The sequence below is a fragment of the Oncorhynchus keta genome, chromosome 13, assembly GCF_023373465.1.
Source record: "Oncorhynchus keta strain PuntledgeMale-10-30-2019 chromosome 13, Oket_V2, whole genome shotgun sequence".
NCBI classification, from domain to species: Eukaryota; Metazoa; Chordata; class Actinopteri; order Salmoniformes; family Salmonidae; genus Oncorhynchus; species Oncorhynchus keta.
Genome location: NC_068433.1, coordinates 27,335,625 through 27,353,868, shown reverse-complemented (window position 1 = coordinate 27,353,868; position 18,244 = coordinate 27,335,625). Strand labels below are relative to the sequence as shown.

The 18,244-nt window shown below is 43.3% G+C and overlaps 1 protein-coding gene across 1 annotated transcript in view; it reads left to right on the top strand.

The window, feature by feature from the left end:
* LOC118372407 (mediator of RNA polymerase II transcription subunit 13-like) overlaps positions 1–18,244 on the top strand; it is a 72,035-nt gene that overhangs the window by 28,095 nt on the left and 25,696 nt on the right. The window contains exon 4 of the mRNA XM_052460672.1: positions 13,952–14,097. Within this exon, the coding sequence (XP_052316632.1) occupies positions 13,952–14,097 (146 nt within the window). The remainder of the gene's footprint in view (positions 1–13,951; positions 14,098–18,244) is intronic.

The window sequence follows — 18,244 nt, the reverse complement described above, 5'->3', positions numbered from 1 at the left end:
CTCACCTGTTGTTTTGCCGGAAAATGTGTACTATTGATGCAACTGTTGAATGCTGCAGATTTGGTTGCACCCTTAAACCGGCCTCGCTCAAAGAGAGACCATGGTTTACAACATGGTCAATAATTGTGGCCCTTATCTCATCAGAGACCACCCTCTTGGTCTTCCTCTCCTTTGTCCTCCATGCATTCTCCCTCTCCCTGTCACTCTTCTTTCCCCACCAACCTGTCTTCCTTGATCCGTGTTTCCAAACTACAGTTAAAACATTTTTTTTAGCTAGGACCCATTTCATACTACATAATAATTCACTTTAAAAAAAACTCTTTACACAGTTCTCCTAGTCAACTTTCAGCTTGGCACATCAGTTAATTTCACATCCAAAATGCACTAAAACTACCAAAACACTTCATACGTGTCTCAAATAACCTCATTGTTCCATAACACTAGCAAAGGTTGTCACCCAAAAAGCACACTTTGTCACTGTCACGATCGTCGTATGGAGTAGACCAAAGCGCAGTGTGGTTAGAATACATTCTTCTTTATTTAATGAAGAACACAAAGAATACTTAAACAAAAACAACGTGACGCTATGATAACGAGCTATGATAACGAGACCCCACTCTACCATAGTCATTGCCCTCTTCAAGGGCCTCTTCAGAGGGACGACCCTCGCCTTCGACCTAGGGTCTAAGATCCTAATTAAAGGCCCCACTGGACTGGGGGGCAGCTCCGGACTGAGGGGCAGCTCCGGACTGAGGGGCAGCTCCGGACTGAGGGACAGCTCCGGACTGAGGGACAGCTCTGGACTGAGGGACAGCTCTGGCAGCTCCTGGCTGGCTGACGGCTCTGGCAGCTCCTTGCTGGCTGACGGCTCTGGCAGGTCCTGGCTGACTGATGGCTCAGGACAGTTTGGCGGCTCAGGACAGACTGGCGGCTCTAGCGGCTCAGGACAGATGGGAGACTCTAGCGGCTCAGGACAGACTGGCGGCTCTAGCGGCTCTAGCGGCTCAGGACAGACTGGCGGCTCTAGCGGCTCAGGACAGACTGGCGGCTCTAGCGGCTCAGGACAGACGGGAGACTCTAGCGGCTCAGGACAGACGGGAGACTCTAGCGGCTCAGGACAGATGGGAGACTCTAGCAGCTCAGGACGGACGGGACACTCTAGTAGCTCAGGACAGATGGGACACTCTAGTAGCTCAGGACAGACGGGAGACTCTAGCAGCTCAGGACAGACGGGAGACTCTAGAAGCTCAGGACAGACTGGACACTCTAGCAGCTCAGGACAGGAGGAAGGCTCTGGCAGCGCTGGACAGGCGGGAGCACCTGTAGGGATGAAACGGAGAGACAGCCTGGTGCGGGGGGCTGCCACCGGAGGGCTGGTATGTGGAGGTGGCACCGGACAGACCGGACCGTGCAGGCCCACTGGAGCTCTTGAGCACCGAGCCTCCCCAACCTTACCTTCTTGTATACTCCCCATAGCCAGGCCAGTGCGGCGAGGTGGAATAGCCCGCACTGGGCTGTGCTGGCAAACCGGGGACACCATGCGTAAGGCTGGTGCCATGTATGCCGGCCCGAGGAGACGCACTGGAGACCATATGCGTAGAGCCGGCTTCATGGCACCTGGCTCGATGCCCACTCTAGCCCGGCCGATACGAGGAGCTGGAATGTACCGAACCGTGCTATGCACACGCACAGGGGACACAGTGCGCTCCACCGCATACCACGGTGCCTGCCCGGTTCCTGTCTCTCTCTCCGGTAAGCACAGGAATTTGGCGCAGGTCTCCTACCTGGCTTCGCCACATTCCATGTGTGCCTCCCCCCAATACATTTTCGGGGCTGCCTCTCGGGCTTCCAGCCGCGCTGCCGTGCTGCCTCCTCATACTAGCGCCTCTCTGCCTTTGCTGCCTCCAGCTCTGCCTTGGGACGGCGATATTCACCCGGCTGTTCCCATGGTCCCTTGCCGTCTAATATCTCCTCCCATGTCCAGGAGTCTTGTGTCCGCTGCTGCCCATTACCACGCCGCTTGGTCCTTGGTTGGTGGGTTATTCTGTCACGATCGTCGTATGGAGTAGACCAAAGTGCAGTGTGGTTAGAATACATTCTTCTTTATTTAATGAAGAACACGAAGAACAAAAACAACAAAACGAACATGACGCTATGATAACGAGTGCAGACACAGGCAACTACTACACATAGGCAATAACCCACGAAATACCCGAAGAAGAAGGCTGCCTAAATATGGTTCCCAATCAGAGACAACGATAAACACCTGCCTCTAATTGAGAACCAATCTAGGCAACCATAGACCTACATAAACACCTAGATGGAAACAACCCCATAAATCTACAAAAAAACTAGACAGTACAAACCCGCTAGATGAGACAAAAACACACATACCACCCTCGTCACACCCTGACCTAACCAAAATATATAAAGAAAACAAAGAATACTCAGGTCAGGGCGTGACAGTCACTCATTAAACAATGACCTAAAAAATGCTAACAACACTAACAACATAAGAGTTAGGCTATTACTGTAGTTTACATTATACCTAAAAACATGCCATTGTGTGCCTCAGCCCTGTTTGGTTTTGTTCATAACCAGTTCTGTATTTTATAGTCATCTTACCTGGACGTATTGGTTCCTGAGTTGCTTGACTCGTTCAGAGTTCCTCTCAAAGGCGACAGAGTACAACTGCTTCATCCTGACTTGATGTTGTTTCAGGACTCTAGAAATAGTTGTTATTGTTACATTGTGAATATTTCCAAATGTAATGTTGTCTGCCAACACTCTGTCCCGAATCTATGTGAGTTTTATGCCATTGTTTCTGATGACCATATCAACAATTGCAGTTTCCTGAACAACAGTGAAAATCCTACCTCTCCTGCCTGTGGGAGGTAACCGTTGGGTCCTTAGCAGAAATACAAAAAACAATTACACACAAGTGGGTTTGGGGGCTTTGCTCAATTTACTTCTGTAATGTGCAGTTCAGTCAGATGCCCTTGCGGAATGCACATCTTACCAGCCCTAATCTCATTTGAGACTACAGCTCTTGATCTTCCTCTCAGTCTTCTTCCACCGTACCCCTCTCCCTCTCCTTCTCCCTCTCCCTCTCCCTCTCCCTCTCCCTCTCCCTCTCCCTCTCCTTCTCCCTCTACCCTCTCCCTCTCCCTCTCCCTCTCTCTCCCTCTCCCTCTCCCTCTCCCTCTCCCTCTCCCTCTCCCTCTCCCCCTCTCTCTCCCTCTCCCTCTCCCTCTCCCTCTCCTTCTCCCTCTCCCTCTCCATCTCCCCCACCCTCTCCCTCTCTCCCTCTCCCTCTCTCTCCCTCTCTCCCTCACCCTCTCCCTCTCTCCCTCTCTCTCCCTCTCTCCCTCTCCCTCACCCTCTCTCTCTCCCTCACCCTCTCCCTCTCCCTCTCCCTCTCTCTCTCCCTCACCCTCTCCCTCTCCCTCACCCTCTCCCTCCCTCTCCCTCTCCCTCTCTCTCCCTCCCCTCTCCCTCCCTCCCACCCTCTCCCTCTCCCTCTCTCCCTCTCCCTCTCCCTCACCCTCTCTCCCTCTCCCTCACCCTCTCCCTCTCCCTCTCTCTCTCCTCTCTCTCTCTCTCTCTCTCTCTCTCTCACCCTCTCTCCCTCTCCCTCTCCCTCACCCTCTCTCTCTCTCTCTCTCTCTCTCTCTCTCTCTCTCTCTCTCTCTCTCTCTCTCTCTCTCTCTCTCTCTCTCTCTCTCTCTCTCCCTCACCCTCTCCCTCTCCCTCTCCCAGCCACTCTTCTTCCTCTGTCAGCCGCTTCTCTATCTCTGGCTGGGTCCATGTTTACATTACAGTACAACATTATAGATGGTAGATAGATGGTAATGAAATTGAAAGACTAACCCCTGGCTGTAGGTGTTCAGCTACAATGGATATTGGCTGTGGTTTGTCTAATTGTTTTGATAGAATTTCATATTTTGTATTTGGAATATATTTCAATACGGTGTTACTGTAGAAATGCTGCAAATTGCTGTCTTATTCAATTTTGTGTTATGTTAGGTTTTGAACTTAAGTTTAACAGTTTTGAAGAGAGTATGTAAACATGTGCAAATTGGCCTGTAGGTACATAGAGTTTTGGTGGTGTTTGTGAATTCTGGCTCGTTGCGAACCGTGTGAAGACCATTTCTTCATAACAAAGACCGTAATAATTTGCCACAATTGTACATAATTATGACATAACATTGAAGGTTGTACAATGTAACAGCAATATTTAGACTTATGGATGCCACCCATTAGACAAAATACGGAACGGTTCAGTATTTGACTGAAAGAATAAACGTTTTGTTTTCGAAATTATAGTTTCCGGATTTGACCATATTAATGACCTAAGGATCGTATTTCTGTGTTTATTATATTACAATTAGGTCTATGTTTTGATATTTGATAGAGCAGTCTGACTGAATGGTAGTAGGCTGCAACAGGCTCGTAATCATTCATTCAAACAGCACTTTCCTGCGTTTGCCAGCAGCTCTTTGCTGTGCTTCAAGCATTGCACTGTTTATGACTTCAAGCCTATCAACTCCCGAGATGAGGCTGGCAATGATATATAGTGCCTATAAGAACATCCAACAGTCAAAGGTACAGTTGAAGTCAGAAGTTTACATACACTTAGGTTGGAGTCATTAAAACAAGTTTTTCAACCACTCCGCAAATTTCTTGTTAACAAACTATAGTTTTGGCAAGTCGTTTAGGACTTCTACTTTGTGCATGACACAAGTCATTTTTCCAACAATTGTTTACAGACAGATTATTTCACTTATAACTCACTGTATCACAATTCCAGTGGGTAAGAAGTTTACATACACCAAGTTGACTGTGCCTTTCAACAGCTTGGAAAATACCAGAAAATTATGTCATGACTTTAGAAGCTTCTGTTAGGCTAATTGACATCATTTGAGTCAATTGGAAGTGTACCTGTGGATGTATTTCAAGGCCTACCTTCAAACTCAGTGCCTCTTTGCTTGACATCATGGACAAAACCAAAAGAAATAAGCCAAGACCTCACAAAAACAATTGTAGACCTCCACAAGTCTGGTTCATCTGTGGGAGCAATTTCCAAACACCTAAAGGTACCACGTTCATCTGTACAAACAATAGTAAGCAAGTATAAACCGTCATACCGCTCAGGAAGGAGACACGTTCTGTCTCCTATAGATGAACGTACTTTGTTGTGAAAAGTGCAAATCGATCCCAGTACAACAGCAAAGGACCTTGTGAAGATGCTGGAGGAAACAGGTACAAAAGTATCTATATCCACAGTAAAACGAGTCCTGTATTGACATAACCTGAAAGGCCTCCCAGCAAGGAAGAAGCCACTGCTCCAGAACCCCCATAAAAAAAGCCAGACTACGGTTTGCAACTGCACATGGGGACAAAGATCATACTTTCTGGAGAAATGTCCTCTGGTCTGATGAAACAAAAATAGAACTGTTTGGCGATAATGACAATTGTTATGTTTGGAGAAAAAAGGGGGAGGTTTACAAGCCGAAAAACACCATCCCAACTGTGAAGCACGGGGGTGGCAGCTTCATGTTATGGGGGTGCTTTTCTGCTGGAGAGACTGGTGCACTTCACAAAATAGATGGCATCATGAAGATGGAAAATTATGTGGATATATTGAAGCAACATCTCAAGACATCAAGTTAAAGCTTGGTTGCAAATGGGTCTTCCAAATGGACAATGACCTCAAGCATACTTCCAAAGTTGTGGCAAAATGGCTTAAGGACAACAAAGTCAAGGTTGTGGAGTGGTCATCACAATGCCCTGACCTCAATCCTATAGAAAATTTGTCGGCAGAACTGAAAAAGCGTGTGCGAGCAAGGAGGCCTACAAACCTGACTCAGGTACACCAGCTCCTCTCAGTCTTCTTCCACCGTACCCCTCTCCCTCTCCCTCTCCCAGCAGGGCCAAGATTTGAACATTTGTCGGCAGAACTGAAAAAGCGTGTGCGAGCAAGGAGGCCTACAAACCTGACTCAGGTACACCAGCTCTTATCAGCAGGGCCAAGATTCACCCAACTTATTGTGGGAAGCTTGTGGAAGGCTACCCGAAACGTTTGACCCAAGTTAAACCATTTAAAGGCAATGCTACCAAATACTAATTGAGTGTATGTAAACTTCTGACCCACTGGGAATGTGATGAAAGAAATCAAAGCTGAAATAACTGACCTAAGACAGGGCATTTTTACTAGGATTAAATGTCAGGAATTGTGAAAAGACTGAGTTTAAATGTATTTGGCTAAGGTGTATGTAAACTTCCGACTTCAACTTTATATGAAATACAAATGGTATAGAGAGAAATAGTCCTATAATTCCTATAATAACTACAACCTAAATCTTCTTAGCTGGGAATATTGAAGACTCATGTTAAAAACTTCTTAGGGCTGAGATCCCGCTAACGGGATCGATATGACAACAGCCAGTTAAAGTGCAGGGCACCAAATTCAAAACAACAGAAATCTCATAATTAAAATTCCTCAGACACACAAGTATTTCACACCATTTTAAAGATACACGTCTTGTTAATCCCACCACAGTGTCCGATTTCAAATAGGCTTTACGACGAAAGCACCACAAACGATTATGTTAGGTCAGAGCCAAGTCACAGAAAAACACAGCTATTTTTCCAGCCAAAGAGAGGAGTCACATCCTGTGATTTTGCAGAGAGCGACATCAATTTACAGAAATACTCATAATAAATGTTGATAAAAATACAAGTGTTATACATGGAACTTTAGATACACTTCTCCTTAATCCAGCCGCTGTGTCAGATTTTTAAAAAAGCTTTATGGAAAAAGCAAACCATGCAATAATCTAAGTACGGCGCTCAGAGCCCAAACAAGCCAAAAAGATATTTTGCAGTCAACAGAAGTCAGAAATAACATTATAATTATTCACTTACCTTTGATGATCTTCATCAGAATGTACTCACAGGAATCCCAGTTCCACAATAAATGTTTGTTTTGTTCGATAATGTCCATCATTTATGTCCAAATAGCTACTTTTGTTAGGGCGTTTTGTAAACAAATCCAAACTCACGAAGTGCGTTCACTAGGAGCAGACGAAATGTCAAGATGTTCCGTTACAGTTCGTAGAAACATGTCAAACGATGTATAGAATCAATCTTTAGGATGTTTTGAACATAAATCTTCAATAATGTTCCAACTGGAAAAATCCTTTGTCTGTAGAATTGCGATGGAACAGAGCTCGCTCTCATGTGAACTAGCGTCACGAGCTCAAGGCATTCTGCCAGACTTCTAACTAATTCCCCTCTCATTCTCTCCCACTTCACATTAGAAGCATCAAACAAGGTTCTAAAGACTGTTGACATCTAGTGGAAGCCTTAGGAAGGGAATGAGTTGGGAAAACGACCAACGTCAGATTTCCCACTTCCTGGTTGGATTTTTTTCTCAGGTTTTTGCCTGCCATATGAGTTCTGTTATACTCACAGACATCATTCAAACAGTTTCAGAGTGTTTTCTATCCAAATGTACTAATAATATGCATATATTAGCAACTGGGACTGAGTAGCAGGCAGTTTACTCTGGACACCTCTGGGCACCTTATTCGGGCCAAGCTACTCAATACTGTCCCTAGCCATAAGAAGTTAAAAGGAACCACCAGCTTTCATATGTTCTCATGTTCTGAGCAAGTAACTTAAACGTTAGCTCTTTTTACATGGCACATATTGCACTTTTACTTTCTTCCCCAACGCTGTGTTTTTGTATTATTTAAACCAAATTGAAAATGTTTCATTATTTATTTGAGACTAAATGGATTTTATTAATGTATTATATTAAGTTAAATAAATGTTAATTCAGTATTGTTGTAATTGTCATTATTACAAATATGTATATAAAAATCGACCGATTTATCGGTATCAGCTTTTTTGGGTCCTCAAATAATCAGTATCGGCATCGCCGTTGAAAAATAATACAAATCAACCTCTAGTCTTAGCCATTGTAAAAAAAACTGTAAATCATTCTGAAGCCATTGTCACGGTCATTCGTAGAAACGGACCAAGGTGCAGCGTATGTTGAGTTACACATAATTTATTAAAGAAGTTACATTTTAGCAAAGACAAAATAATAAACAATAAACTAACAAACAACGAACCATGTCTACAACACTAACTCAAAACATAAACAAAATCCCATAACCCACAGGTGGAAAAAAATCCTACTTAAGTATGATCCCCAATTAGAGACAACGATAGCCAGCTGCCTCTAATTTGGAATCATACCAAAACCCCAACATAGAAAAAACAACCTAGAACCCCACATAGAAAATATAAACTAGAATAACCCCCCAGTCACGCCCTGACCTACTCCACCATAGGAAAAAAAAGGCTCTCTATGGTCGGGACGTGACAGCCATCCTCTTTTGTCCGCTTGGTAACGGAACTAAAAACAGGACACTTGGGTAGGCTGGAATGATTCAATATTCTGCTGAGATTTTCTATATGTTTCAGTCTGGTAACTGCAGAAATGCTTGACATTTACCATCATTCTGTTTTACATGTGTTTTTAACAGTTTTGGAAACATTGTGTTCGCATTTGAAAACAAGTGCTGCAAATATATAGTTTTGCAGGAGTATGAATGAGAAAAGAGTTTCGGAGATTGAGGTCATTGAATGCATTTTGTGTGGAAGCAATGAAAAATGATTCACAGTTTGGTCCACATACACTTCTGTTGTGCTGACTGTGTGAAGAGTTTTGACATTGTGACTTCAGTTTTAACCAATGCATGTTAACAATTTTAAAAAAAACTCTAATATAATAGTTTGATTAAAACATTTACAGTGGCTTGCAAAAGTATTCACCCCCCTTGGCATTTTTCCTATTTTGTTGCCTTACAACCTGGAATTAAAATATATTTTTTTGGGGGGGGTTGTATAATTTGATTTACACAACATGTCTACCACTTTCAAGATGCAAAATATTTTTTATTGTGAAACAAACAAGAAATAAGACAAAAATAACTGAAAACTTAAGTGTGCGTAACTATTCACCCCCAAAGTCAATACTTTGTAGAGCCACCTTCTGCAGCAATTACAGCTGCATGTCTCTTGGGGTATGTCTTTATAAGCTTGGCACATCTAGCCACTGGGATTTTTTTCCCCATTCTTCAAGGCAAAGCTGCTCCAGCTCCTTCAAGTTGGATGGGTTCCACTGGTATGCAGCAATTTTTAAGTCATACCACATTTTCTCAATTGGATTGAGGTCTGTGCTTTGACTAGGCCATACCAAGACATTTAAGTGTTTCCCCTTAAACCACTTGAGTGTTGCTTTAGCAGTATGCTTAGGGCCATGATCCTGCTGGAAGGTTAACCTCTGTCCCAGTCTCAAATCTCTGGAAGACTGAAACAGGTTTCCCTCAAGAATTTCCCTGTATTTAGCACCATCCATCATACCTTCAATTGTGACCAGTTTCCCAGTGCCTGCCGATGAAAAACATACCCACAGCATGATGCTGCCACCACCATGCTTCACTGTGTGAATGGTGTTCTCGGGGTGATGAGAGGTGTTTGGTTTGCGCCAGACATAGCGTTTTCCTTGAAGGCCAAAAAGTTAAATTTTAGTCTCATCTGACCAGAGTACCTTCTTCCATATGTTTGGGGAGTCTCCCACGTGCCTTTTGGTGAACACCAAACATGTTTGCTTATTTTTTTCTTTAAGCTATGGCTTTTTTCTTGACACTCTTCCATAAAGCCCAGCTCTGTGGAGTGTACGGCTTAAAGTGGTCCAGTGGACAGATACTCCAATCTCCGCTGTGGAGCTTTTCAGCTCCTTCAGGGTTATCTTTGGTCTCTTTGTTGCCTCTCTGATTAATACCCCCCTTGCCTGGTCTGTGGGTTTTGGTGGGCGGCCCTCTGTTGGCAGGTTTGTTGTGGTGCCATATTCTTTCCATTTTTTAATAATGGATTTAATGGTGCTCTGTGGGATGTTCAAAGTTTCGGATCTTTTTTCATAACCCAACCCTGATCTGTACTTCTCCACAACTTTGTCTATGACCTGTTTGGAGAGCTCCTTGGTCTTCATGGTGCCGCTTGCTTGGTGGTGTCCCTTGCTTAGTGGTGTTGCAGACTCTGGTGCCTTTCAGTACAGATGTGTATATATACTGAGATCATGTGACAGATCATGTGACACTTAGATTGCACACAGGTGAACTTTATTTAACTAATTATGTGACTTTGAAGGTAATTGGTTGCACCAGATCCTATTTAGGTGTTCCATAGCAAAGGGAGTGAATACATATGCACACACCACTTTTCTGTTTAAATTCATTTTTGAAATGTCACTTCACCAATTTGGACTATTTTGTGGTTGTCCATTACATGAAACCAAATAAAAATCAATTTATATTACAGGTTGTAATGCAACAAAATAGGAAAACCACCAAGGGGAATGAATACTTTTGCAAGGCAATGTACATGCGGGCCTCCCGAGTGGCACAGCAGTCTAAGACACTGCATCACAGTGCTGGAGGTGTCACTACAGTTCGATCCCAGCCGGCTGCGACAGGGAGACCCATGAGGCGGCGCACAATTGGCCTGGCGGGATGTCCTTGTCCCATTGCGCTCTAGCGACTCCTTGTGATGGGATGCACGCTGACTTCAGTCGCCAGGTATACGGTGTTTCCTCCGACACATTGGTGCGACTGACTTCCGGGTTAAGCGAGCAGTGTGTCAAGAAGCAGTGTGGCTTGGCAGGGTCGTGTTTTGGAGGATGCATGGCTCTCGACCTTCACCTCTCCCGAGTCCGTACGGGCGTTGCAGCGATGATAATAATCCTGTTTACATGGACACATCTGACATCAGGCTACCTGATGGCACTCTGGTAAATGCAGAAAGTCACCAATCAAAATAAACCTTTTTGCACATCGACCATGTTCTTTTTGAGAAGCATATTTCCTTCTGAGTTGGGAGATATAAAGTTTGTATGTGAGTTTGTATTACTTCTAAGACTCATACATTCAGTTGTTCTGAACTCACTTCCCTCATGCTAAAGAGGGAGGCTCTCGGCTGGTGCTAAAGAGGGAGGCTCTCGGCTGGTGCTTGCACATGTGCAGATCAAATACACCACTGGAACGCCTAGTAGCCTTTCCAACAGTAAAATGACCTAGCGGCCTCATGGGTGGAATGTTATGAATATTTTTCATAATTTCATAATTATAAACATGTATTATTATTTTTACTCTGAAAATCCGGTGTTTCTATTTCAAACGGTTTTGTTATATTTCAGTCTTCTGTGGTGTATATGAAGTGGAATATTGTAATGCAAACTCAAAATGTAATACATTTAAACTTAACATGATACAGGTGTCTTCTTTTTTTAAGCTCATAACCATGTGTGTGAGGTGTATACTTTTGTTTCAAAGTAGACCCGGATTTAGCCCACTGCAGTAAAAGGTAAAGGTATTTACATGTCTGCTCAGAAAACCACGTGTTTTAATCAGTGTATGCTTACTTCGATTATGACCGTACATGGATTAAGCTAAACAGACTAAGGTGTTTACATGACTATTGCATAATCTGCCTACTGCCACAATGAGTTTAATATCTAAATATTACTGTGCATGTAAACGTACTCAGTCTGTGTTGTTGTCTGAAATGGAGCAAAACATTATATTATGATTGTTGTGATTACCTACAGTACATTGTCATTACTGTTATCATGCCTTATATTGTGGACATAATTTTCTGGTACAGTATAACCATTGTATGTGCTCTAGTTGATTTACCAAGGTAAACTATACCAAGGTGCTGTTAGCCAGTCAGTCTGTACAGTAGACTTTCAGCTCAGGTCCCCCTGCCACAATGTTGAAATATGAAAAGACTGGATGTTCCACCCGCTCAGTACAGACAAGGAGGGAGGGGAGAAGCCAGCTTGTGAGCTGGGCGGTGATTTTTTTATGTTGGAACATTTTTCATGAAGATTTCCTTCCCTCTCTCTCCTGCTCTGACTGCGGTCTGGAGAAGGGGTCACGGGGGAGTCATGGAAAGGACTAATGTGTGTTTTTGTATGCGGCTCTCGTAAAAAAAATGAGCACCCCAGGAGATTGTCTCCTGCTTGAGTATAAATAGGGGGCTTGACTGTTGAGTAAATAGGATGACCCATGTGAGGAGGACATTGTGGGAGCTCCTTACACAAGGCTTATTAAAAGTGTATAGAGGCAGTCCAAGTGGAGACTCTCCAGAAGTGATAGACAGTGTATCAGAAGACAGTTGTAAAAGTTATAGATTGTATTTATGATTGGTTAATAAAGCATTTTCAGTGTGTGAGACTAAGGGGAACAATACAAATAGAGAAACAATTTGTTTTAAGTAATTGTTTAATTTGGCCACATAGAAATTAGAAATATTAAAACTGGAGCTGACAATTTTGAAATTTAGGAAACCGTCCAATTATACTTACATGATTCTGTTCCAAAAGGTAGGGAACTACTTTAATCTTATTGCATTATTTTGTACATGACTGTATCCCAAAGGCCTGTTATCCACTCATATAGATGGGTTCACACTGGGCAGTGATGCAAAGTCACCATAGGGAAGCAGCGTCAGACAACAACACATGCTTTTCATACAGTAGGTCCAACTTGGCTGAATGTGTGCATTTGTGTGTGTGTGTGTGTGTGTGTGTGTGTGTGTGTGTGTGTTGGTGGGCTGGACTGGACTCTTCACTACAGACTATCCCCCGAAGGCACCCCTCACGGCTATAAATAGCTCTTCATGTGGCGTTAAGTAAGGGGGTGGAGTGGAGCGACATAGATTTTTTTATTAAAAATATATATATATATTACATGTGCTGTAGAGAGCTAAATTATTGAGATGGGAGATGTAGTACTGTAGAACAGAAGCCAGTTTGAGTTTCATGGCCTGATGCAGCAGCCGGAACATCAGGAAGTGTGTGTGTGTGTGTGTGTGTGTGTGTGTGTGTGTGTGTGTGTGTGTGTGTGTGTGTGTGTGTGTGTGTGTGTGTGTGTGTGTGTGTGTGTGTGTGTGTGAATCTGGATGGCAGTGCTGGAACCGACCGCTGTTATGATGGTATGTTTTTCTTGGTGAGCTTGAGGAATGTTTATGTAGCTAAGAAACTGGTCTCTCTCCGCAATCACTCAGCGCCATCTTCAGGCCACATCAACAGTGAATAACAGACTCTGAGATATTATCATTAGTTCTATTCCAAAATAGCCCGTGTGTGGCTTTGGAAGTGGCCACTGTATTGAATTGATGATCCATTACGGCTCTAACATAGGCCAGTTTCTTCAGGGTACAGAGATATTGCATAGGCACTAGGCAGCACAGTAATCACATGGAGATTACATGCTGAGTTTATTGTCTGCTGGCTTATAAGCCTGGCTAGACAGGCGATGGGGTTTATAGATTAAAAATGCACATCATTAACATCAGGTGGTTAATGATGTCCTGCCCACCCTCAGTTATAGATCACAATAATGGGTTAGCTATTACATGTGTGATAAAACAAAGACCACCATAATAAACTGTACCAAGAAGTATACTGAAGAGTAGAAGCCATACATAAACATTATGTCACTTTAATCAATCATAGGGAAATTAGGATTTATTCCTGCAATAAGGACCTACCGTATATGTTGGACGATGAACGATAAGCTTATATGATTTTATGAAAAGCTTTGTATTTTCAAAGACACATTAAGTCTGTTTTCTCATCTACGTGTACTGTATGTACAAATGTGCAGCTCACAATTACTAATCAGTAGTTACCATGGGGAGCTAATGCCATCCCTGTTACCATAGTAACTACATGGTATAACAGCAACTTAGTGCAAAGTGCCAGAAATGTTGTCTCTATATTGTCTCTCTCGCTGCAGTGAAAAGTCTTTACTGCATAGGAACTGTATGTGACTGACATCGTCTCTGTGTCTCTCTCTCTCTCTGTCTATAGTGAGCACCTATCATGCTCCTTCACCTTCTTCCTGCATGGGGAGAGTAATGTGTGCACCAGCGTAGAGATTGCCGAACACCAGCCTGCCTACCACATTACTGATGACCACATCCGCCTGGCCCAGACCTCCTCAGCCCCCGTACAAGGTGAGAAACAGCCAGGGTAAGAGAGAGACGTAAGAGCCAAAACACTGGATGTCTTTAGCCGCCTCTGTTTTAACCTGAGCATCAATGTCACAACTATGTGTATTATCAAATCTCTGAATCTGGACATGAGTGGTCCTTTCTGATATCCTGCACCCCTGTGCTCCTCTCTCTGACTGTCTATTCTATTATATCTACCTATCTATGTGTCTGTCTCTACTGCTACTTATCTGTGTCTGTCTCAACTGCCACCTATCTATGTGTCTGTCTACTTCTACCTATCTGTGTCTGTCTCTACTGCTACCTACCTATGTGTCTGTCTCTACTGCTACCTACCTATGTGTCTGTCTACTTCTACCTATCTATGTGTCTGTCTACTTCTACCTACCTATGTGTCTGTCTCTACTGCTACCTACCTATGTGTCTGTCTACTTCTACCTATCTATGTGTCTGTCTACTTCTACCTATCTATGTGTCTGTCTACTTCTACCTACCTATGTGTCTGTCTACTTCTACCTACCTATGTGTCTCTCTTTACTGCTACCTATCTATGTGTCTGTCTCTACTGCTACCTACCTATGTGTCTGTCTCTACTGCTACCTACCTATGTGTCTGTCTACTTCTACCTATCTATGTGTCTGTCTACTTCTACCTATCTATGTGTCTGTCTACTTCTACCTACCTATGTGTCTGTCTACTTCTACCTATTTATGTGTCTGTCTACTTCTACCTATCTATGTGTCTGTCTACTTCTACCTACCTATGTGTCTGTCTACTTCTACCTACCTATGTGTCTGTCTACTGCTACCTACCTATGTGTCTGTCTACTGCTACCTACCTATGTGTCTGTCCACTGCTACCTACCTATGTGTCTGTCTACTGCTACCTACCTATGTGTCTGTCTACTTGTACCTATCTATGTGTCTGTCTACTTCTACCTACCTATGTGTCTGTCTACTGCTACCTACCTATGTGTCTGTCTACTGCTACCTACCTATGTGTCTGTCCACTGCTACCTACCTATGTGTCTGTCTACTGCTACCTACCTATGTGTCTGTCTACTTGTACCTATCTATGTGTCTGTCTACTGCTACCTATCTATGTGTCTGTCTCTACTGCTACCTACCTATGTGTCTGTCTACTGCTACCTACCTATGTGTCTGTCTACTGCTACCTATCTATGTGTCTGTCTCTACTGCTACCTACCTATGTGTCTGTCTACTGCTACCTACCTATGTGTCTGTCTCTACTGCTACCTACCTATGTGTCTGTCTACTGCTACCTATCTATGTGTCTGTCTACTGCTACCTATCTATGTGTCTGTCTCTACTGCTACCTATCTATGTGTCTGTCTACTTCTACCTACCTATGTGTCTGTCTACTTCTACCTATCTATGTGTCTGTCTCTACTGCTACCTATCTATGTGTCTGTCTACTTCTACCTACCTATGTGTCTCTCTTTACTGCTACCTATCTATGTGTCTGTCTCTACTGCTACCTACCTATGTGTCTGTCTACTTCTACCTATCTATGTGTCTGTCTACTTCTACCTATCTATGTGTCTGTCTACTTCTACCTACCTATGTGTCTGTCTACTTCTACCTATTTATGTGTCTGTCTACTTCTACCTATCTATGTGTCTGTCTACTTCTACCTACCTATGTGTCTGTCTACTTCTACCTACCTATGTGTCTGTCTACTGCTACCTACCTATGTGTCTGTCTACTGCTACCTACCTATGTGTCTGTCCACTGCTACCTACCTATGTGTCTGTCTACTGCTACCTACCTATGTGTCTGTCTACTTCTACCTACCTATGTGTCTGTCTACTTGTACCTATCTATGTGTCTGTCTACTGCGACCTACCTATGTGTCTGTCTACTGCTACCTACCTATGTGTCTGTCCACTGCTACCTACCTATGTGTCTGTCTACTGCTACCTACCTATGTGTCTGTCTACTGCTACCTACCTATGTGTCTGTCTACTGCTACCTATCTATGTGTCTGTCTCTACTGCTACCTACCTATGTGTCTGTCTACTGCTACCTACCTATGTGTCTGTCTCTACTGCTACCTACCTATGTGTCTGTCTACTGCTACCTATCTATGTGTCTGTCTACTGCTACCTATCTATGTGTCTGTCTCTACTGCTACCTACCTATGTGTCTGTCTCTACTGCTACCTACCTGTGTGTCTGTCTACTTCTACCTATCTATGTGTCTGTCTACTGCTACCTATCTATGTGTCTGTCTCTACTGCTACCTATCTATGTGTCTGTCTACTTCTACCTACCTATGTGTCTGTCTACTTCTACCTATCTATGTGTCTGTCTCTACTGCTACCTATCTATGTGTCTGTCTCTACTGCTACCTATCTATGTGTCTGTCTACTTCTACCTACCTATGTGTCTGTCTACTTCTACCTATCTATGTGTCTGTCTCTACTGCTACCTATCTATGTGTCTGTCTACTTCTACCTATCTATGTGTCTGTCTACTTCTACCTACCTGTGTGTCTGTCTACTTCTACCTATCTATGTGTCTGTCTACTGCTACCTATCTATGTGTCTGTCTCTACTGCTACCTATCTATGTGTCTGTCTACTTCTACCTACCTATGTGTCTGTCTACTTCTACCTATCTATGTGTCTGTCTCTACTGCTACCTATCTATGTGTCTGTCTACTTCTAACTACCTATGTGTCTGTCTACTTGTACCTATCTATGTGTCTGTCTACTGCTACCTATCTATGTGTCTGTCTCTACTGCTACCTACCTATGTGTCTGTCTCTACTGCTACCTACCTATGTGTCTGTCTCTACTGCTACCTACCTATGTGTCTGTCTACTGCTACCTACCTATGTGTCTGTCTCTACTGCTACCTACCTATGTGTCTGTCTACTTCTACCTATCTATGTGTCTGTCTACTTCTACCTATCTATGTGTCTGTCTACTGCTACCTATCTATGTGTCTGTCTCTACTGCTACTTATCTATGTGTCTGTCTCTACTGCTACCTATCTATGTGTCTGTCTCTACTGCTACCTATCTATGTGTCTGTCTCTACTGCTACTTATCTATGTGTCTGTCTCTACTGCTACTTATCTATGTGTCTGTCTCTACTGCTACCTATCTATGTGTCTGTCTCTACTGCTACTTATCTATGTGTCTGTCTCTACTGCTACTTATCTATGTGTCTGTTTCTACTGCTACCTACCTATGTGTCTGTCTCTACTGCTACTTATCTATGTGTCTGTCTCTACTGCTACTTATCTATGTGTCTGTCTCTACTGCTACTTATCTATGTGTCTGTCTCTACTGCTACCTATCTATGTGTCTGTCTACTGCTACCTATCTATGTGTCTGTCTCTACTGCTACTTATCTATGTGTCTGTCTACTTCTACCTATCTATGTGTCTGTCTACTTCTACCTATCTATGTGTCTGTCTCTACTTCTACCTATCTATGTGTCTGTCTACTGCTACCTATCTATGTGTCTGTCTACTTGTACCTATCTATGTGTCTGTCTACTGCTACCTATCTATGTGTCTGTCTCTACTGCTACCTACCTATGTGTCTGTCTCTACTGCTACCTACCTATGTGTCTGTCTCTACTGCTACCTACCTATGTGTCTGTCTACTGCTACCTACCTATGTGTCTGTCTCTACTGCTACTTATCTATGTGTCTGTCTCTACTGCTACTTATCTATGTGTCTGTCTCTACTGCTACTTATCTATGTGTCTGTCTCTACTGCTACCTATCTATGTGTCTGTCTACTGCTACCTATCTATGTGTCTGTCTCTACTGCTACTTATCTATGTGTCTGTCTCTACTGCTACTTATCTATGTGTCTGTCTCTACTGCTACCTACCTATGTGTCTGTCTACTTCTACCTATCTATGTGTCTGTCTACTTCTACCTATCTATGTGTCTGTCTACTTCTACCTATCTATGTGTCTGTCTACTTCTACCTATCTATGTGTCTGTCTACTGCTACCTATCTATGTGTCTGTCTCTACTGCTACTTATCTATGTGTCTGTCTCTACTGCTACCTATCTATGTGTCTGTCTCTACTGCTACTTATCTGTGTCTGTCTCTACTGCTACCTATCTATGTGTCTGTCTACTTCTACCTATCTATGTGTCTGTCTCT